Source organism: Grus americana, chromosome 5 (genome assembly GCF_028858705.1).
Source record: "Grus americana isolate bGruAme1 chromosome 5, bGruAme1.mat, whole genome shotgun sequence".
Classification (NCBI taxonomy): domain Eukaryota; kingdom Metazoa; phylum Chordata; class Aves; order Gruiformes; family Gruidae; genus Grus; species Grus americana.
Window position 1 is genome coordinate 9,144,675 of NC_072856.1, and position 21,836 is coordinate 9,166,510.

At 41.9% G+C, this 21,836-nt stretch overlaps 3 protein-coding genes and 1 long non-coding RNA gene across 6 annotated transcripts in view; 2 read left to right on the forward strand and 2 right to left on the reverse strand.

The window, feature by feature from the left end:
* The window catches only part of CCDC73 (coiled-coil domain containing 73), a 101,634-nt gene extending 80,602 nt beyond the window's left edge, over positions 1 to 21,032 (reverse strand). The window contains 4 exon segments of the mRNA XM_054828612.1: positions 19,295 to 19,339; positions 19,341 to 19,467; positions 19,694 to 19,815; positions 20,904 to 21,032. Of these exon segments, the coding sequence (XP_054684587.1) occupies positions 19,295 to 19,339; positions 19,341 to 19,467; positions 19,694 to 19,788 (267 nt within the window). The 5' untranslated portion in view covers positions 19,789 to 19,815; positions 20,904 to 21,032.
* PRRG4 (proline rich and Gla domain 4) lies at positions 1,738 to 13,063 on the forward strand. Of its 2 annotated transcripts, none has more exons than XM_054828609.1 (6): positions 1,738 to 1,833; positions 2,676 to 2,791; positions 5,841 to 6,004; positions 7,061 to 7,109; positions 7,857 to 7,992; positions 8,661 to 13,063. In XM_054828609.1, exons 2-6 carry the CDS (start codon positions 2,686 to 2,688, stop codon positions 8,887 to 8,889), a joined length of 684 nt encoding a protein of 227 aa, XP_054684584.1. In that variant the 5' UTR covers positions 1,738 to 1,833; positions 2,676 to 2,685; the 3' UTR covers positions 8,890 to 13,063. The 2 variants fall into 2 exon arrangements, with proteins under 2 accessions (XP_054684584.1, XP_054684585.1); XM_054828610.1 differs by lacking the exon at positions 1,738 to 1,833 and adding an exon at positions 2,527 to 2,560.
* LOC129207533 (uncharacterized) lies at positions 10,583 to 16,263 on the reverse strand. Its single transcript, XR_008577471.1, has 3 exons — positions 15,127 to 16,263; positions 11,300 to 14,663; positions 10,583 to 10,690 (listed from the first exon to the last, which is right to left on the reverse strand). It is a non-coding gene; the product is annotated as an uncharacterized LOC129207533 (long non-coding RNA).
* The window catches only part of QSER1 (glutamine and serine rich 1), a 55,393-nt gene continuing 54,399 nt past the window's right edge, over positions 20,843 to 21,836 (forward strand). Inside the window, exon 1 of one of the 2 annotated variants that reach the window (XR_008577470.1) lies at positions 20,843 to 21,476. Coding sequence is in view for 1 of the 2 variants with exons in the window: in XM_054828607.1 (XP_054684582.1) it covers positions 21,250 to 21,476 (227 nt within the window). In the remaining variant the exon portion in view is untranslated. The remainder of the gene's footprint in view (positions 21,477 to 21,836) is intronic. The other variant, XM_054828607.1, reaches the window with a different exon arrangement.

Sequence of the window (21,836 nt, forward strand, 5' to 3'; positions counted from 1 at the left end):
CTTATGCATTCAAGCCCTTGCACTGTGGCTCTCAGCAGCTATTTCACTGGTTGACGCCACCCTCAGAGAGAGTCATCTAGGAACTTAGGGTGGGGGCTGAGTAGAGGCACACAGGAAGAAGTTGTAAGGTCCTTTACAAAGCAATGGCAGTTTTTCCAACTAAATATTCTTGTCTCCTGAGTATTATCTGGATAACAATCAATCCATACTGCTCCTTTCTTATACAATATTGTTCTCTCAGTCCTCCACTGTGTTATAAGCAGATCTCCACCAGCTAAAAAGCATTAGCACCACCCCAGCTTGTAAGTTACATATTCATCAAGCACCTCTTAACTACAATGTGTTGATGTCATAAAGTAAATATTTAACTCCAGTCATTGTTCCTCCAAACAGTTCTCCTTATTTCACACATCAAGAGTTTCTGCTTTTATCTGGAGAATATCTGAACACTTCCACCAGCATTATCCAATACTCTCATTCTACTCTTTCCTGCTTCCGTATATACGAGTCACTCCAGTACTTAAATAAATAATACAACCCGGAGTGACTACAGAAGATATGCCAGCACAGATACAAATCACTCTCAGTCCCTGGATTTCCTTGTAGCAAAATCATTCTACTCATGTGTCTCAAGTTTCTTTAGTGTGCAGTTTTTAACCCACCCCACCTTAAAATTCTTCACCTATTTAATGTTACCAGTACACTGTGTTAAATGCATTCTCAACCTTACCTTTTAAAAGGCTTTTCAAGTACCACTTCTTGTGCTTGCTAAGCACCACACTGGTTTGGGAAATATACACTCTTAAAGCAAACATGAAGTACTCAACTGCTTCTCTCTTGCCCCTTGGAGAAGCCAAAACAGCCACAGATTGATGAGCTTGAACCTGTCCTCCATCCCAGGGTGCTGCTCTGTGCTGATGGGGAGTGAAGGGAGGTCCCTGGAGCAGGTGTGTGCTAGTGGAGATCAACTTCATGCACTTCAGGGAACCACATCTGCTGCTCTCTGGCCATTAGGATTTAGGTTAAGGTTTATCTTCACTGATAAAAACCCCAACCAACAAACCCTCCAAAGTTATTTTCACATGTGACCAGATCCTTTCCCCCCTGTGGTTAGATGCCTGGCTAAATAAGCCTGGTGGATACAAAACACTCTAGTTTGCTATTAGATAAATAATTAATTGTGGCTAAGCAACTGGTTATAAGCTATGCTGCCTCACCCTTGTTAGCTAGGCATCCCTCTCCACAGCTCCTGCTCAGCAGACACCCTGCCGTTAGACCAAGGACTTTACTTTTCAGGAGCAAAAAGCCAAATCAGGCTTTCAGCATCATGATTAACCCAGAGGGGAAAAAAAAAGGTCAGTTTTAACACTAAAAGGTGTTCACAGAAGGTGAAAGCACCGCTACCTTCTGCTCAGAGGGATCTCAGGGCTGAGCTGAGGGGAAAGACAGGTTTCTGGCAACGAAGCCCAGCTGGCAGCTGAGGGAAACCCCCTAACGTTACCAACACCACCACAGCTCCCCGCCCCAGCGCTCCTAGCTGGCTAGCTGGCTGGCCGACCGGCCCCCCTTTTCCCTCAGGCTCGAGGGGCGTTTCCGCCCCCGCCCCGAGGAGGCCCCAGCCTGGCGGTGCCACGGCCCGCGGGGGTGGCTCAGGTGCAGCTCTGTAACTCCGCCGCGCCCATTCCAGGAAGCGCTGCAGTGGCGGCAGCGGCAGCAGCAGCAGCAGTAGCAGCAGTAGCAGTAGCAGTAGCAGCAGCAGTAGCAGCAGCAGCAGCAGCAGCCTGGACAGACGCTGTTCTGCCAGTCGCCCTCCTCAGGTGGTCGCCGGAGCAGGTAGGGCCGCGCAGTGGGAAGCGGGGCACATCCGCGGCGTCGGGCGGGACGAGGGGGGTTCCTGGCCGACGGCTCCGGCTCCCCTGGTGCCCGCCCGACTTGTAGTCGGCACCGACAGCGGGGGCCGGTCCCGGGGCAGCAAAGCGGCCTTCCTCCGCCACGGATGGGCCCGGGGGGTGTGAGGCAGCTCCCGGCAGGGCCGCGGGGCGGTTGTTCTCCCGGGTGGTCGCCGCACGTCTCTGCTTCAGGCGGCGATGGTTTTATTCTCGGTGTTGGGCGACTCTTGGAAGAATTCAGGTCTTATTTAATTCTTTTCTACAGTCATCCTAGGTAGGGCAGTGCGTGCTAGAATTACATAAATGTTTGTTGGGTGTGAGGAGATTGGCAACGGCTCTCTCCTGACAAAATGGTTTCTGTACGTCTGTTTACATCGGGTAACTTTGATAACCTGCTGTGGCTGCTCTGGCAGCAAAACCGTAGTTATCTGAAGTTTCAGAGCGTACCTGCAACACCTTGTGCTGATCTTTCCCTGTTAATGTGCCAGCTAACCGGGCTGCTGCTCTGTTAGCCGCTTCCCCGGAGAGGAGAGCAGAAGGTTTTTGCCTTGCTGTGGTGAGAGCAGCCGGTGACATGTGCAGATGTTACGCAACGAAAACTTCCTAAGAGACATGCAGAACCAGTTCGGATCGGTGTCTTTCTTCTAGAGATCCATTAGCCTCAACTGCATGTAGGTGCTTGTATTAGATGACTTCATTTATAGGATTCATTCAAGGTTCATTACTGACACTTCAGAAGATTGCATTGTCTTTTTTTTTTAACTCACGTTAGTTTCTGTCTGACAGATACCACGCCATGTTTGCGTTTTTGGTACTGCTGTGTCAACTACACGTGATGATGTTTGCATTTCCTCACTGCACAGGGAGATTAAACAACTTGAAACAACCTGAATGGAAAGATGGTAACTTTTAACATGATTTTATGGTTTCCAGAATAAAACTGTATCTAACTTTGCTTCTGCTGAGAAATCTTTTTATGTAAATAGTTTTGTTGGGTTTTTTTACTTCATTAAAAAAATTAAGCAGTTTTATGGTTAATTTTAGAATATTTGAATATCTTTTGCTGAAATGATTGATAATCGACTTGAGTGTCAGTATTAAGTATTTATCAGATCCACTAGTAAGTGCAGATTGGGACAACTGAGCTTTCTGTAGGTCTTTAGGATTATTGTTATAACCAGAACCCTCTAAGTAACATGAAAATACCACAAGTTTTAAATCTGTATTAAGACAGTACTGCTTTGGTACAACTAGGCACATCACAGTTTTATTTGTATCTCTAAAATTCCTTTGTATTTGAAAGGGTTTATTTGCTTGTTTTTTGAGCTTGATATTTCTTCTCAATACCAGATCCCCTTACAACTCCTTGAAAGATAAACATTGTGCTGCTATTCCATTTCTTCACTTTGGAGGGTGGGAAGCGGAAAGGAATTGAGGTAAAAACAAATGAAGTTCCCCAAAAGGACTCAAGCACTACAATGCTAAGCCCAGTGATACTTAACATTTAAGCATAAGGGCTTCAAACAGGAATTTGTAACTTATCTATCCGGTTTCCTCAGTGGATAAGGAGTGCTGAAATCTTAAGACAGGCTTTAAAAAGTCATCACATTGAGCAGGAGGCTCCTTCAGGACAGTATGTTGAGCAGAAAACGTGGCTAGACGAAAAATGCTCGAGACAGACAGGTTACTCATTAAAATCCGTGTTGCTCTGGGTCATAAAACGTCGGGCTGCCAGGCTGCCTCCTTGCTGTGAGTTCACAGCACAGAACCCTCTCCTGACAATAGGCCCAGATCACTCCCCCTTTAAAGAGGGAGTTGGAAAGGGAGGGGCCCAACTCTTTATCAAGTAGTCGAGCAAGTAGAACAGTTGCCAAGAATGTGGGGTACCTGCATGGAGAGGTTATCTCTCCAGCATTTTCTGAACATCTTTTACCAGCAGTGTTACTTTATGCAGCACATTGTGTGGATGCATTTTTAATTAAATGCTAGGCATCCTAAAACTGGATTTACCATTTTATTGAACTGTGGCCTAAAGAACTGCAGAACTACATTCAGTTCCCTCGTGTACAGGAGAGAATTCAAATCCGTTTCATTCCCCAAATATTATCTTAATCACCAAGTGGCAGGTAATTCAGAGATGGAGAGAAGTGTATTATGACTATGTCCTACAAAGTGAAAAAAGTGCAGATAAATGGATAAAGACTCTTGGAAAGACAAAAGGAGCATGGATCACTGGGAATTAGGGGTCCTAGGCTCCATACAGCTTGCCTATGGATTCCATGTTAATTAAAATGCAGCCATTATCTAAATTAATTCAGAAATATAGCTAATACTACTTGCATGGTAAGGAATGAAACACTACCAAGCAAAACTGAAGTTCTCTGTTTCAAAAGACTGAAGTTATTCTCATGATTTGCAGTGAATCAAGATATTGATACTATTTTTTCCATATTTTTTCCATGTAATTCTTTCCCCTTTCCACTTGTGGGTTTGGATTTTTTTTTTTTTAAGTCTGTATCTCTGGTTACTCTTAGATATAGCATAAATATTTTAAGCTTAGATTTTCTTGGAATTACTGTAGAATAACAGATTTGCCTTCCTACACAAACGTGTGTGCACAGGTGTGGCTCCTTGGATATATACTGTAATGTTATATAAATTACAGAAATATATACTGTAGTATTCCTTCAATATACTAGAATATTAAAGATATAACTAATATGCAAGTTACACTGCAGTTTTCTTAAGTTTTCAGAGCGCAAACTGTTTTGAGATACCATTGCAAGATCTAACAGCAGCTATTAGGGTAAAAATTCCTGAATGATGTCATAATCTAGCCAAACACACTAACAAGAACATAGAGCTAATTTGTAGCTGAATAACTTTATTCTGAATCTTATCTCCTTTTTTAGCTGTCTGGCTTGATATGTAACAATGCTGTTTCTGCATTACACTTGCAAAAATAATCCTCTAGTCATATTGCTTACCAAATAGTCTGAATTTCTTGGAGTACAGATGAGGCTTTCACTGAAAACCAAACCAGAAAACTAGTTCTGTCATACAAAGTCATTTGGTGTTTGTTTTGTTTTGTTTTTTTTTAAAAGAAGCTGTAGCAAGAGCAGGCTATAACTTGACTATGGAAAATGCCTAGTGAGAAAATGCATTCCTGTATTTCAAAGCCTTCTACAATTTCACTAACTTCTGGAATCTCACCTCACAACTTACTCCATGAGGCCTCATGGAACCTGTAATAAGCACAAAAGAATAAAAGAATTAAATATTTTCAGAAGTGCCTGTTGTCAGTAAAACTCCTATCATGGACTAATTTAAAACAAATAAACTTGGCAATATGCCAACCTTTACATAAAACTTGCTGCCATGATTGTGAAAAGGCAACAGATGTAAAATGATTAGGACTCTGCTGCTATGATTTCAAATCCAAATTCCATAAACAAAATTTAAACTCATAGATACCAGAATATTGATAAATATATTGAGGATTCTTGAGATTATTTTCTTCTTCTTTTTTTGCCTCCTTCCTCCAGTAGGTCAGTGCCTTGCTGAGTTTGGATCTGACTGAATTTCTCTTTTATGTGACTATTTGTTCTTAAGAGCTCCAGTAAAAAAATGATGCCCACATTCCAGAAGGGATCATATCAAAACTTGAAGAACAGCTGTCATGAGACTCAAATTCTCTTGGCCAGTACAAGGAATAGCTGAAATGCTTTATGAGAAAGGAAAATATGTTTGTTTTCTATTGCATAGTTAGAAAAGTTAACAGCAAAGATGACATTTTAGGAGACTTTGATGTTTCTTTTTCCTGTATGTAGATGAGAGATGGTAGGGGAAGAAGTGGTCTCAACATGCTCCTTCAGGATATTAACCATTCTTTGAAAATACCCAATTTAGCTTTCCTAACTTGTTTTAAATAAACTTAATTTTTTTTATTAGTGTTTGCATCAGAAAAGGAGGCCAATTTATTCATTGGACGACATCTTCTGAATAACAGATTTGATTTTGAAGCATTCACAGCAGATAACCTGGAAAGAGAATGCTTTGAAGAGCTGTGCAATTATGAAGAAGCGAGAGAAATTTTTGAAGACCCTGATAAAACGGTAGCTGTTCAAACTGAATTTAATATACTGAAGGAGGTTATTGACTAAATCATTACTGTATCTAAATACCATAGCCCTTCCAAAAACAGCACTTAAAATGATTGCTTATTTTACTGTAAAAGTAGAGAATATGTTCCACATGCTCTGTGCATTAATTGGCTGATAGTGTCCTTGTGTCATGCCAAAGAAGTGTTTTACAAGAGAGGAGTACAGAGTAAATCTGCAGTTCAGCTACTGCTGAGTATTCCTATAGCATTATCTTCTAAATCACTACCTTTATACAACTTGAAAGAAACCTGGTATAAAAAAAAGGAAAAAAATACATAAGAAACCTTTAAGCCCAGTAATGGAACGTGATGATTGTCTGAAGACTGGCTCTTGCTGCATGCAAAGAATCTCTTTGTGATTCTAGGTGCGCTCTGCGCTAACCTGCAGAAAGAGCAAGGAACGCGCTCCTGGTCTGAAGCTGGAAATGTTAGTTTGCTATTGTTAGCATTTCCCTATGAAAAGAGGTGAAAATGTTAAATTGGAATCTTGATGGAGTCTTTTGCTGGATAGCAAAAGTGGAAATTATAGCTAAACACAGTTAATGCATAACAGTCATGCAACATAAAAGTTTTTCTCATCAATAAATCGCATTATTTTTCCTAGCTGATATGAATTCAGATACTGTTCATGCAAATATCTGATTCTTAAGAACTTGACTTTGCCTCATTAATACTCTTCTGTAGGGACTTACAAAGATTAACTGGAAGCATTTTTTAGTGTCAGAATATATGCTAACTTCTGCTATAATCAGGCAGAAATATGAGGTAACATTGGACAGTTAAATGCACTTCTAACAGCTGGCATTTTCTTGTTTGAAATTTTAATTTTTATGCAAATCTCAATGTATGAGAAAACTATGGTGAGATACGCAAGTACAAATGCTTCAGTGGGAGCTGCTTCTGTTTATGCCACTGTTAAATTTTGCCCACAGTACCATATTTTAAAAAATTGTCAATAAGCCTGCCAATTATGTATCTTCCTTAAATCTGATCCTTTGTGTTTTTATAGATGGACTTTTGGAAAGACTATTCAACTAAAGGCCCCAAAATAAAAATAGGTAAATCGTCTTTTTATTCTTTTATTCTTTTCTTATATTGCAGTATTTTGGTTTGTTGTTATAGTACATTCTTAAAAATACACCATGCATTCAGTTAGCAAAATCAGAATTGATCTTTTTACTGAAATTCACTGTGAACTGTGCAAGTATATTGTATTATCTGCAATACTCACTGAAGCATCTTACTCACAGGGGGATCCATTGTAAGTCTGTAGGTAAAAACAATATCAATTTTGTTGTCCATTTCTTTGTTTTATTATGTAATTGGTAAACTTTACAGTAATTCTGTGGCTGCTTTTTGTGGTTTGGTTTTGTTTGTGTTGTGTCGGTCTCCCTCCCCCCCCCCCCCAATTTCTTTAACAGTAATATAACAGTCCGATTCAGGGTCAGAGTAGTTTTAATGCCAGATGTTTTATTAAAAAGAAAGTCAGTGTGATTAGAGGAAAGATCTACAGTTTGATCAAGGTCACAAGTACCTGAAGTAATATTTGGAAGGCATTAGAAGACACACATTTCAACAGTTTTATGTACAGAAAAGGGAATATCTACTCACTTTTACTTTAAGCTGAATGTGAATGATAATCTTGGGTTGTGTTGCGCAGATTATTATAGCTTCTCACAGCAAGCCAGACATTTGTGGAAAGGAACAGTCTTATTGCACAGCAAAATTAGTATGTCACAGTGTATACTGTATACTATGTAGATGGAAAGAATGCATAATGAAAATTACCAATGTGTTATCTTCAGGTGATGAGACACTACAGAAGATTAATGTTACAGGACTTCTCATCAGTCTAGTTGCTGCTGGAGTACTGTTAGTTATAATTGTACTGCTTATCTTCTACTGCTGCAAAAGCAGATGCAAATCAAGGCAACCACCAGGGTAAGGAATTTCACTGCTTAAAACAAACACTAAAACAAACTCTTGCTTAAGAGTGGAATTTAAAAATCACTGTGGGTTTGTCTAACCGTACGCTCAGAGAATCCAATGGGAGTTCTAGTTCTTACTTTCCTGGAAGCAAAGTTAGGTGAGCACTAGCAGTAGTTATGCTGAAGTTGTTTAATAACATAAAAACGTAAAACAGCACTTGCATGGTGGATGTACCTGGGGTTTTTTTGTGGATATGCTTGGTTCCAAAATATTCTTACTAAAAAGATGGAATCATTTTAATAGGTTGGGGCCTGCAATGGAAAGTGTAGCGTGTTCTGTTTGCTTTTTAAAGTAGGGTGTATGTTTTTCATGGCACGTAGTCTACCTCAGCTGTGAAATGAAGTGAGTTGGAGGAAGTATTTCTCTACCAGTTCTCTAGCCCTTCTTGTTCCTTTATGCTAAATCTGAAAGGAATACACGAGGATTCTCTGCTTCCTCTTCCTTATAAATTTCACATTACTGAGCTATTCTTACACTCTGGTTTGGAGGGAGTATTTGGCTTCTGGTCTTTATGATCATTGAAGGCAACTGGTTGTTGTTATTTTTTAAACTAAGACTTTATATTCTTTCTTCCCTTTAAAACAGAAGTTGCCACTTATAATGCTGTTAACTTTGTTTAGGTACTTGGATTATGCAAGAAACAGAAGACGTAATTCATCTAGCATCTTCAGAAGGCATGAAGAATTGTCTTTAAACCCACTTCCTCTCAGAACTGATGATTCAGGACTACCAACTTACGAGCAGGCAGTTACTTCAGATGGACAACACAACGTGCCACCACCCCCTTATCCAGGGCCCCCAAAAGGGGCACGGATGTTTAAGAAGTCTATGTCGTTTCCTGCCCCTTAGTCACGAACCTCCTTTTGGGGTGAGGGGGGATTACGGAAACACAACATACTTTTTTAAGAAAGTGTGTGCTACCTTGCATATTGCAAGACAGTTTACAAAAATGTGAAAGATCTTTAGCACAATCAGGAACAAGTGAAGGTCCCATTTGGGAAAAGAGGTGATCTGTTGCAAAGTCCACAGGACTATTCTTTGCACAAGGTTATTGCGCTAAGAGGAGGGAACACATGAAGAGTAACTCTTGTACTGCCACCCTCTTCCATATGCACTTTGAGCCATCCCATGATGTTTCATTAATAGTTCATCTTTTTGTTTTTTCTTCAGAAGGAACAGTATTTGAATTGGTTTTATTGACACAACCTTTTTTTTGCGACTATTAATACTTTAAACCACCGTAAGACATCTAGTTTGTCATTTGATATATTTACTTCATTGCTGTGTGAATTTTCTAGTCATTCTAGTAATAGATTTGAGTATGAAAGTTATTTCATGATTTGATCTTTCAAATGTATATCTGTTACTGCTTCTGCATTACACTGGTTTGTTTTAGACATTGCTGGTTAACACACTACTCAATTTGTTGCATTTTTGTGATTATAATTTTGGATGAAAATGAACCATTAATTGCATGGCACATTACCCATTCAGACAAAGTATACTTTTGTCAGACGGTTTTGATGTTCAGCACTAAATACTAAGTTGAAGTGAATAAAGAGAGTACTATGGGTCAGGGGATGTTAAGCAAATACAGATTTGTCCCTTGTTAAAAAAGTAGCCAGGTTTCATAGATACTGTTTCTCTTGCAGTTTAAAAATTTAAATGTTGAAAAAGACATTTAACTTGTGGAATCAAAGGCTAAACTACCCCACAGAAGCACTCTGCGTAAGTATATATTGCCCTGCTGGCACGACAAAATGATATCTTTAAGTAGACTGAAACATCATATTAGATAAATAACCAGCATCCACAGCGCAACAGTCAAGAATTTCATGGACTTGCTGGTTAACTCCATCAACACAACTTCTGTATCTCCAGTTGTAGCCACCCTTAATTTTACATCTTATTAAAATATCAATCCACAGCATTATATGGCCTACAGCTCTAGCTGAGCAAGTCACAGACCAACATTGCTGTCCCTTTACCTCCTAGTCAAATAGCACTGTAGTGAAAAAGGCTTCCTGTAGCCACAGGAAGCTGGATTAGAGAGGCTCACAGGCAACATGTTGGGCTGGTGTTTTCTTGTATTACAGTAATCTTAGAGTTGGACACATGCAATGAAGTTTTTTTAAAAAACAACAAATTCTACCCCCCTCCCCCCCATTTGACCAGTGCTGACAACTGCAAATGGTATTTTAATTTGGTGCCTACAATGCACTTTATAATATAAAGGTTGACTATTTATATGTAACATTTCACTGAATTTTATGGTTTTTAACATGGTAGAACCTACAGAGCTATTGAGTGAGATGCAGAGGATTGCTATGAGATTTTTAATACGTAGATGCTTTTGTGAAGAAGAAGATGCTCCAACTGTTGGAATATAAAGAGGGTACATTAAAAATGCTACACAAGGAGGTCTTGCCCTTTGAAAAATACATACAACCCAGCTGGTATCAGTGAACATAGGACTCTTCTTATTTGTAAAGCCTGAGTATCAGATTTGGCTTTTGACAAGTCACAAACCTCTTTGCAGCTTCTTTCTTCTTGAGAGATGGGGGAATCCCCTTGTTGGGATAGCTTCAATTCACTGTGGTCCTACTTGTAAAAGCATTTTGAAGTTCTTAGAGGTTAATATTCTGTAAGACTGAAATTAGCAAATTGTGAGAGATCATCTTTGATAACCAAAATACAGAGTTATGATGAAGCTATGGAATTATAAGCTTGCAAAAACATTTCTCCCATATTTCCATTTAGCTAACAATTTTTAAATTTGTTAATGTGCATCTTGAGCTGTAGAGCACGCTTTTCTCTAGATTTTTCCTGGGACTCAAAAATGACTAATTTAATGGGACTGATAGGGGCACTTTTAAGGAGAAGGATTTCACAGGACTTGTGAGAGTTCAGAGATTCTTTAGCGTTACTACAGTGATGTATGCATCTCGCAAAGTCACGTTTTAAATAAACTACAGAAATTGTACAGAAACCTATTTAATCACTTGAAATTTGATTATTCTACTATTCCTACAAATCATTTGCAAATGATTCCACACAAAGCAAGCAAAAATCTTGACCTTCATAATTAACATAAAAAACTTATGATGGTGTAACTGTTAAACATCAATGCTGTAAGCTTTTGGGGCAGTAAACTCCACCTTCTGCAGGGTATAACACTTCAAATGTAGTCAAAGAATCTTGTTTGGCTTGTGTTTGGTTTTCTTCTTTCATACATTGACTCCTGGCCCAAGACACTTACCTTGATTCTCGTCACTTTTTGGAACTCCTGATTCATTGGGGTTAGAGGAAAAAAATCAACAAGAGGTTGACTATGGTGACTTGTGAATTCAGAAGTGTCGCCACATTTCTAAGTTTTACATGTGGTCTCCTTTGAAAATGCAGTTGCTATTAGAATATAGAAAACAGCAAATATAAGTGTCCTGAGGTGGGAGGAGGAGGTAGTTTTTGAGCAAAGCTGCAGCAAGTTTAATCTAATTTGTGTACAGATGTAAATCATCAGTGTTTTGACTTCCAGACATTCTTTCAAGGGCCAGTAGGAAAGGCAGTGGATTTTAAGTGAATTAACAGAGATCTACTACGACAGTTGAAAACAGAAGTGTCTAAACAAAACACTAGGAAAAATTACATAGTACTTAAATTGTGTTTCTCTTAGAACAGGTTTAAACATGTCATACTACATGCAGCTAGCCATCACCTTGAACAATTTTCCAAAAGCATTCTGTGTTGCCCTTTCAGCACCAAACAAGCTTACAGCATGCAACTTCTTATAAATTGGGACAGATTATTAGTTAGAGCAAATAACAGGGTCAGAAAAGTAGCCTCTGTCAACTGAAAAATAAATCACTTAATCTGTTTTTTTGCTTCAGTGAAACAAGCAAGCCTACTATTTGATTTATCAAATCCTCTAATTAATAGTAGTATAAGGAGTATGTATGTCTATTTTTGGGGGTTTTTTTGTGTGAATTCATTAGAAGAGCAAAACCAAAGTACCAAATGAAAGCACATTTCCTCACCACAGTTCATGGAAACGTGAGTCATGAAGCATTTGATTCAGCTGCTATCAAAGTCTATGGCAAGCTTTCTATTGGCTTTAGCTGAACTGGGATTGGAGCCAAAAATTAAATAACTGATCACTTCAGGTAATAAAAAGTATAATGCTCTGCCAAATTATTTACCACAATGCTGTTGCCAAACCTGATTTAGAGTATTCTATTGTTTTAATAATGCCTACTTACATTAGCTAGAATGTTTGAGGCTCATCTACCCTTAAAAAGAGTACTTGAAATTTGGAAAGCACAGGAAAATCCCTTATCTTTCCTCAGATTACCAGCTGTGAATAAGCTGCATTAATTACCTGTAGGAGGTTATTAGCAACACTGTTTGATTACTTTGATCAACAGTACAAGTTCATTTAAAACTTTTTTTAAAAAAAGAAACACAACAGCACTAAAACCACCACCTTTCTATCCAGTCTCATCTGCCAACACAACTTTTATTGCTGCTGTCCTCACTTGTTCTATGTGCTGTAGAGAACAGGTAGGAAACCCCAGGTTTAAAAGCCATTTTTCAAATACTTCCAAGCTTCCCCTTTCTACACTGTAAATGTCTTTCAATTAATTCCTAGCATATGCAAAGTTACCACTATTATAATTTTCACAATCAAGAACTTGTATGTATTTTCCTCTCAAAAAATTTAAGCACATTTTCTCAAATACCCTGCTTTTTATTCAGGTGGTAACTTCTGACTGTTTCCAGTTATTTTTGACCTGTGTAAACAGTTCTTGTTACTTAATCTTATGAACATATTTCCTTCTACTCATCTGACAAAGCCTTTTGAATGCATTTGTCACTGGTTATATTTTAACTGTAACTTTGATGTTCAGTGCTGTCATTTTCTTGGGGGAGACATAGCAATATTTTAAACTCTGCTAGCCTCTACATTATTTTGTAAAACAATTTCCAAATAAACATTTATGCTGGTTCATCATAGCAAAAGAGAAAATGCTAATTCAGCCTATGATAAATCTCTGACACAACAACCCTTTTTTTTTTTTTTTTTTTTTTAATGAAGCTGGTAACAGCATGCACTCTTCTTCATGCCATATAGCACCTAGCAACAGGGAAAAAGGCTCATGGTTTGTTTTCCTTGAACACTGGCAATTTCTGCTCTGGACAGAAGCTTCCTACTTCACTGCTCTTGTTCACTTGAGTATATGAGGTTCTGAACCATGAACTGCAGTCACAAAAGATGAAGTCTTCAAGACAAATAAGCCAACTGACCCAGGCGTTGTACCCTTTCATCTTCCTTGACTTTCACCAGACCTTAGGTGAGAAGAGTTAACACAATAACGTGGCTGAAAAATACCCACATTCTTAGGATTAGTGAAGTGAGAAAGATCACTACTGTGAGGACAACACATTACACTAAATTAAGCCACTCTTGTTTTGCCCACTGGAAGACAATAGTAAGATTTGTACTTTTTCTCCCAACCACACAAGGTGAGCTGAGCTAGCTGGTTAAAGCTCCCCCAACATCAGAATCCCCTCCTATATTTGAGCATCCAATGAAGCTTTTTCATGAGTCAACTAACCTGAGACTTGGAATACAGCTAGTGGGGTATAGATGCTTCATTCCCATTAAGTCTTGGGAAAATAGGATCCCAGTTCTTTGGAAAATGTCTTTTATATCACCTGTTTACAATATTATGACTTTAGCTGTACAGCTCCCAGCTGCAAAAAAATGAGGAGTTTGTATCTACTGGATTTCAACAATTCTGCAAATTACATGGAAGCTGAGCAGATTTACAGCATTCTGACATTACTTACTTTTTTCAAAGGAAGCTAGCCAAAACTCAGATTAATAAAGTTTCCCATCTAACTTTTAATCTCTGTGTCCATTTAATAGAAAGCCAGCCCATTCACTTTGAAATGTCAAAAACAATTACTGCAAAACTGCCCTGACTAATTTGGCAAAATACTGAAATGTCAGCAAAAGACTAGCTCCAGCTGGGAACAGTGGGCCCTATGATGTACCAACAAGGGAAGCAACAGTACTTCCATTAGTGTTTAAAGTACAATTTAGTTTGCTGTTGACCCCTCTGGGAGCAACCTCCCCAGATTTTCCCCAGGTGCACACCATTCCTCTATTTTACCATAAAACACATTATCTATTACATCACTTCACAATGGCAACTACACTAATTGGTTACATGAAAAATAACAGGATAGTATCAGATTTATTTTGGCTATTTTTGATGCAGTACATTTTGTACATGTTGAAAATATATTTAACTACTTTTGCTTTACATTTAACTTTTAATTTGATTTTTCTCTGTTCTTATTGTTCTACCTATAACTTGCTATTGAACCTTCTTCCTTCTCCAGTTCCTTTTCTGTGTCTATTCATAATCTGCTATTGCACACACTCACCTGTTTGCCGCTTAATTTTTTTTTTTCTTTTCCTTCCCGGACATGGTTCCCAAGCACTTGGTCCCTTCCCACTCTCCTTGCACAGCTTCCCTCATCTCTTCACAGACATAACAAGGACTTTTGGCTCCTTCTTTCCCTCCTGCTTTCTTTGCATAGTGCCCTCACTACAGAAACTGAAACAAAAGGGGCCATCAGATGCAGGCATCTTGCTGCCTACATTCTGGGAGCCTCTACAAGCCCACGCTTTTTAAAGGTAGCAGCCAGACTTCAAAGGATCAGGAAAAATAGTTCAGTCTAGAAAATGGTACACTTAAACACAAGTTTTGAAAAGGCCTTATAACAGGTTTTAAATTTCTCATGTGGTACCTACTTCATTTCAGAAATAAGAAACACCTGTGATTGCTCAAGTTGTTCAAGCAGCTTCAGTTTAACTTCTCTAAAGATCAGCAACTACTAAGTATTGAACTCATAGACATCCAGTATTTAATGTTAAAAATCCAACATGGATATGATACAAAGGAAAATATCTAGTAAGAGTTAAAATAAAATAATCCCTGTTAAAACTATGAGTTTGTTCAAGAGCAAAGGTTTTATTTTTCTTTTTCCTATATGTCATTGCACATTTCTCCCACTTACCTTATACCAGTTCTGGTGCTTAGTAGATCCCTTTGTAAATCATCCAGCAAAAACGTAGACAGCTTTCTTGGGAGCGGGCAAGTTGAATCAACACAAATGTTGGTGATGGTGCCTTGGAAGGTGTGGGACCACATGACCAGGAGGAGGACTGGGAAAGCAAAGGAAACAAGGCCTTCCAGCTCACTGGTGCAGGGAACTTTCTACCAGCTCAGTCATCTCTTGTCATGTCAGACATACCACAATTTAGCAGATCAACTGTAGTTCAATAGAATGAATTCTGAAGATTTTGCTTCATTTGTTTGTACATATGCTTAAACTTTTTATCAAATAAACACACAGACTAGTATATGTAAAGAAATGCAAAGAAAGAGAGTATTTGCTGTGAGACTCCAGGATCAAGTGTGTTCTTTGAAAGGCAGCACTTTCTTCACATTTCTTAATGTCTAGATTTATGTTTAAAGAGGCCATGTGCCAAATTAAATGTAAAATCTAATCTGTTAAGCAACTGCAATTTTCTGCTTTGGTCAGAACCACAATTGCAGAAAACCCCAACCAGTCAGTGATTAATAACAGGCCTAACAAAGACTCATGTTATTACTGCATAACATCTCATCTACTTACCCACTGCTGCTCATGCCACAGCCTGGCAGCACACATACAAAGCCTGCACAAAAGGTGCTGCATCCACAATCTGTAGTGGATGCCTACCCTCCATCAGTGTTCAACAGAGAAAGATGCTGTAGAAATTATTTTTGTGTTCTTTTTTTATAATTTGTTAGTAAACCAGACCCAGCTCAGCTTTGGCCTGAGCTTCTTCAAATGTCATCTGATCAGACGTGTTCAAATTATTTGAATGTTTTATCTTTGAAACATTAGTTTTCAAAAAAAAAAAAAAGTATCAAGTCTCCAAAACACTATTTTCAAACAACTGTGAATATTCATTTTCTCAGCACAAGGCTGTTAAGCATTTCTAGAGCTTTTCTTTACAAATGGTTAGCCACTGAAAGCTAACCACTGAGATGTTTGTGTCTGTTAGCAAATTATTTATGATACTGTGATAGTTCCAAAATAAAGTACTATTATGAACTGAAATACAATCCTTTTTGTCTACTTTCAACAACCAAGCTGTAATCTCAAATTTGCAGCACTAACCTCATGCTGTGACTTTAACTACTTTGATCAACAACAGCTGAAGCTGCTGATCCAGCACGTGCATCTGACTATTCTTCCATGATTCTTTTTAGCTCATCAAAAGTTGCCCTGAAGCATACCAAGAATTTTGCTGCAAAACCAACAGTTTACTGATTTAACTGAAAGCCACTTAATGCAAAATAAAATAAAACAAAACAAAACTTGGCACTTAAACAGGAGGAAAGAGCCAGGACAAGACCAAAACCAGGCATCATGTCTGATGGAAAGGCAAAGGACAGGAGCAATGCACAGAGGTGTGGAAGAAGAGGGCACATGGGGATAGACAGACATTGGAAACACCTTGTAGAGCCAGGTTTGTTGTACCTGTGGTAAAAAGGATACCAAAAGCACAGGCAGCAACTGCTGGCCCTGTGAAGAATCACCCCATTTAGTTACACCTTGCATGCACAGGGATCCTTAGCAGTGCTGTCCTGGTATTTAACAGCTGCGGTACTGTTAAAGCTGTAACACACCACGTAGCCTTCTGCCTGGCCAGTCTTGTACGTATACAACATTCAAAGCGCTCAGTCACACTCAAACACTGGCTGACGTTTTTCTGTTAACATGGGTAATAAGAGCACACTAAGCAACAATGAAGTTACTAAATAAATAAATAAATCGATCAGTTACAACTAAATAAATCAACGCCAAGCATGAACTGGAGCATTATTCTGGCCCTGGATTTGTGACTGATATACTGGTTTTAATTACGATCAAATCACAGAAAACTGCTAACTACCCATTAGCTTGATCCTGCATTTTATTTGGCATATGGTTATTTTAAACATAAAACTAGACCTCAAAAAGCAGTATTTCCATTGTGTAACATTATTTAAAAAGAAAGAGGAAAATAGGAGTTTCCCTAAGGGGCAGTGTATATTAGCTAAGACAGTTCTGCAACAGAGCTGGCTTGATTCTGGCTGAACTGGCGTATGGGCAGAGAAGCCCATTACTATCCACAGAGGTATATCCTCAAGCACTCCTAGACTCTAGAGATTTCTATATTGAATATACCATGAGCCAAGTCAACATTTCATCATCAAAAGTAAAAGTTCCCTGCTCTTTCCTGTCATCTCCTTCCCTTCCCAGCTGCTTCTGGCTGCACACTACCACTGCTTGCCCTGAGCCAGCACTCATCTGATGCAAAGCAAGCTGACTCAGCTCAGTGAAATTACAGAAAAATGACCTCTGGCAAAAAAAGTAAATGTTCTTTTGCCAGTGGAGTGAATTTACTGCTCACCTTGTGGCCAGAGCACATTGCTAGGAGCGGGAGGGCGGAGCAGGGAAGGAGGAAGGGAGAGCAAGGCTTGTTCCTTTGGCTGTCTGCAAGTAGCTGAGGCAGCTCAGCCCTGCTGCCGCACCACACCTGGAGGCAGCAGCACATGCTGCAGCTTTGAAGATCAATCCTCGGACCTTAGGCAGATGATTTCTATTAAATCCTTACCTTAAGTACTTAAATCTGTCTCCTAACCATCACATGACACTTTTTACTCTGTAAAGGATTTGTTGTGTTGTTTTTCTAAGTGGAGACTGTTCACCTAGGGAAAGAAATGAGCAACAAAAATTCATTACTGCCCCAGGCTAGTATGCTGCACAGATTGTGTTACAGTGCTGTAGTTTAAGATTTTGCTCTTAAATAAAGTGAAAGTTTGTATTAGCTTATGTTTCAGCAAACTATATTTATTATATTAAATTCTTGACTTGAGAGATAAGCACATACAATAAATATCATTACTGGCTACAGGCACTCAGTTAGGAACTACAGTTCAGAAGGCGTTAAAGCCCACCAAAGCTCAGTTCCTAAACTGCAAGTAATTGCTTTATTTGAAACAAAAGCTTTCCTTACTAATACTTTTCAATATTCAGATTCATGCACATGTCTAATATGACTTCTAAACACACATCTTTGTATGTACACTTTAATCTACACATTAACATATGTAATTAACAGGATCTATCAAACAATTGTTTCCATCACTGACATCTTTCAGAAAAGCTGTTAATAAGTATCATGGATATCAAGATACTGTAAAAGCACTTATTCTAAACAAACTCTGTTGTCTTAGAGAACAGTGTTACAAAATATCTTTTGGTTACAAAAAGATAAAATGCACAAACTTCAGGGTAGCAATGAAGTTTTCAGTCCGTTCCACCTCTATTAAAACCATGTAAAAGAAATTGAACTTAACAACAGCTGTCTCAACTTCTGTTTCACTCAACTTCACTATTTGATTACAAGAAAGAGGATATACTCCAACAACGTTCAGGGAAACACTGTGTCTGTGGTATATTGACAATTAGTTCATTCAGTGGTCTAAACTAACTGAGTATCTGTTTCCCTGCCTGTATATCTGGACTGGTGTTTGTGATTTCTCACGTACCATGATTTTACAGCCACGTATCTAAAAGTATTAACATACACACCCCTTCTCTTTAGAGAAATATCCTGTAATGAAAATACATATCATTATAGTACTCTTTAAAGTTCACATTGCCATTACTTGAGAAAAACCAAACAAAACACTAGCAGTTTTACAATTTATTAATACATCCTTAAAAGTTTCTTGCCACAAATTTGGAAGATAGCTCCACATCAACACACTCGTTCTAGATAACCAAACACTACATCTAGGTGGAAATGGCATTTTGTATCGCTTAGGCCCATGCATGGCCCTTCCCTCAGGTCCACTTGAGGGAAACAATGCACTCTAAGGGTAATATTATAATGGAGATTAGCAAAGATTCTGCAGGGAAATCAAAACCTGTAGGTCCTTCCCCACTGGAAATGCTACTTTCAATAGTATCAGCAGTACTTCATCATTAGCATACAACTGGAGTAATTTTCTGTCATCAGGCCTTGTTGATATGTAAAACAGTTACCCTCGTGTTTCCCAGGGAAAGAAGGTTTCCCCCCCACACTCTCCTCCAGCTGCAAGCAATGCAGGTGCTAACTTATGCAAACACAAGGAAAACTCACTCTGCTGGTTTCTGGCTTTGGTACGTTTCTTTTTGTCTTCTTCCTCTGCCCTGGCCTTTGGGTGACTTCACTTGGTCTCGTCGGTGCTGATGACTTTCACACCTACCTTTCCCTCCTGGTCCAAGGCTGCCTTCCCTCCTATAGTTGGCTGTGCTGCTTCTTGAAACAAGGCACTAGAAAAGCAGAACCTCAGCTTTTCCTCCTAAAATCTCTTACTTTCCTGCATTTAATATTCACCACTCCACTTTTTCATTCAAGTGTTTGGGGTTTTTTTAGCATCTAATCCAACTGGCTGTAGTCAAGTTTCTAAACTCTGCATTTCACTACAAAATTCACTTCACTCTATGGTTTGATATTGCCTGAAGTACTACAAACTGAATCTTCAAAAGACTTACTTACTCATTAGCATACACCTCCCTCTTCTGAGCAATGCCTTCAGGTGCAGTCACCTTCCTTTCAAGTGTATATTCCTCATTTTTACCTCTGAGGCACATTCCTCCTGCTCATCTCTGCCAGCGTGCCTACAACCTGCAGGGAAAGCAAGACACCATAGCTCACCCACCATCCCCCTACCCACACTGATGTCCCCTTTGCTCCTACCCTGCTCTGTGCAGGTGGTGCCTGTTTCCCCTATACCTTGTTTTAACAAGCAGGCAGCCAAAGATACAGAAATTTACTGTCTGTGCACCAGGTAGCTTGGACTGCTCTAAATACTTAAATATTATTTCTGTCTGTTCTTCTTGCTGTTTGACTTTTGGCCTATTCAGACTCCAGGTCTGCAGTGACTTATTGCCGGAGAATGCTAAGCCTTATGGAAAGCTCTGCTATATCTATACATATCAGAGGTTTTAGCTTGTAACAAGAAATAAAATTAGCCAAAGGGATGTGCTTTTATATTATTTAACCTCTGTAAAGCATGCTCAGAGCGATGACCAACCTAAACCACAGCAGGACGCTGGAGTTTGAAGCGGCAAAGCAAGGACTCTGGGCTACCCCGAGGGAGACACGACGATGAGCTTGTCTCAGTGACACCCCCCATATTCCTACCCCCGCGGCCACCACCGGCGGTTTTTATTTTACACCCTCCCGGTTTAATTTTCCTGTGCGGAGGGTCAGTGCACTCTGTCGCGGGGGCAGGCGTCCGAGCGGTCACACCCGCCCGGTGACGCCGCTCCCGCCCGCCCGGGCGCCTCCCCCCGCGGCAGGGCAGGGCGGGAGAGCCGCCCTACAAATTGCTTTACAATACCCTCCCCGTGAGGCAACCCGCCGCCTCGGGGCGGCAGCTGAGGCAGGGCGGCTGTCGCCCTCCATCTTGTCGGCGGCGACCGCCCCGGAGGCCGCGGCCCGCGGTGCTGCCCGCCGCTGACGCCGTTTCCCCTCAGCGGGAACAAGATGGCCCCGCCCCGGCCCCTCCAACAAAGCGCCAGCGCTTCACTTGACGCGGCCCCGCCGAGAAACCGGCCTCTCCCCCGCCTCGCCGCCCGGCCCGGCCGTCCCCGCCTTCAGCCCCCCCACCCCGCCCCGGTGGCGGCTACCGCCCCCCGCCACGCTCCTCTCCAGCCGCCGTCGCGCTTCCTTGTCAGGCCGCGGCCGCCCGTTCCCCAGTCACACACCTCCTCCTCCTCCTCCCCCCGCCGGCGCTGCTGGCGGCGGCTCCGGCGGCGGCCCCCTCCGCCGCGGCCTCCCTGCCCCCCGGCCACGGAGCCGGAGCCCGTGAGCCCCAGTGCGCGCTGGCGGGGGAGGTGCATCCTGGGAAAGAGCAGCCCGACATGGGTCTCCGCCTGGCCGCCGCGCAGCCCCCGCCGCCGTGCGCAGCTCCCCTCAGCCGCCCGCCCGCCGTCGCCGCCCGCAGCTGAGCGGGAGGGGAGGGGAGTGGAGGCAGGGCAGGGCAGGGGGGCCGGGACGCGGCGGCCTGGCCCGCGCCGGGGAGGGGGCCGCGGCGCTGCCCGCCCCGCATGAGGCAGGGGGGGGCCGCTCCCACCCGCCCCGCTCGGTCCCTGCCGCCGCCGCCCTGCGCTCAGGGCCCCAGCGGAGCCCCCGCCGTCCCGGCCCCGCGCCCTGCCCCGATGATGGACAGGAACTACCCGACGACCCCCAGCTTCGCCGACCCCCTGGCCCCGGCCGCCGCGCAGCCCGCCGCCTCCTGGGCCTACGAGCGGGGCGCCGGCAGCCTCAAGCCCAGGTGAGGAGGGTCCGCCGGGGGGCTGCGGCAGGAAAGGCCGGGGTCTGGACCGGGGCCTGGCCAGCGGGCGGCTGAGGGCGCCCGGGAGGGGGGGCGGGCGAGGCGTCCCCTCCAGCGGGGCAAGGCCGGGCGGCGGGGGGGCGTCCCCGCGGCGGCGGCCGGGGGCGAACGGGGCCCAGCGGCGAGTCAGGCCGTGCGGGGCGGGGGGAGCGGGCGGACGGGCCGCCTCCCGCCGGGCCTCCGCGTCTGGGGGCACGGCCGCTGAGCCGGGCGGGCGGCCGGCCGGAGCGAGCTCCCCGTCGTCCCCGGGCGCCGGCGGCCCGTGGCCCTTCGCGGCGGCGGGGCGGGCGGGCGGTCTCC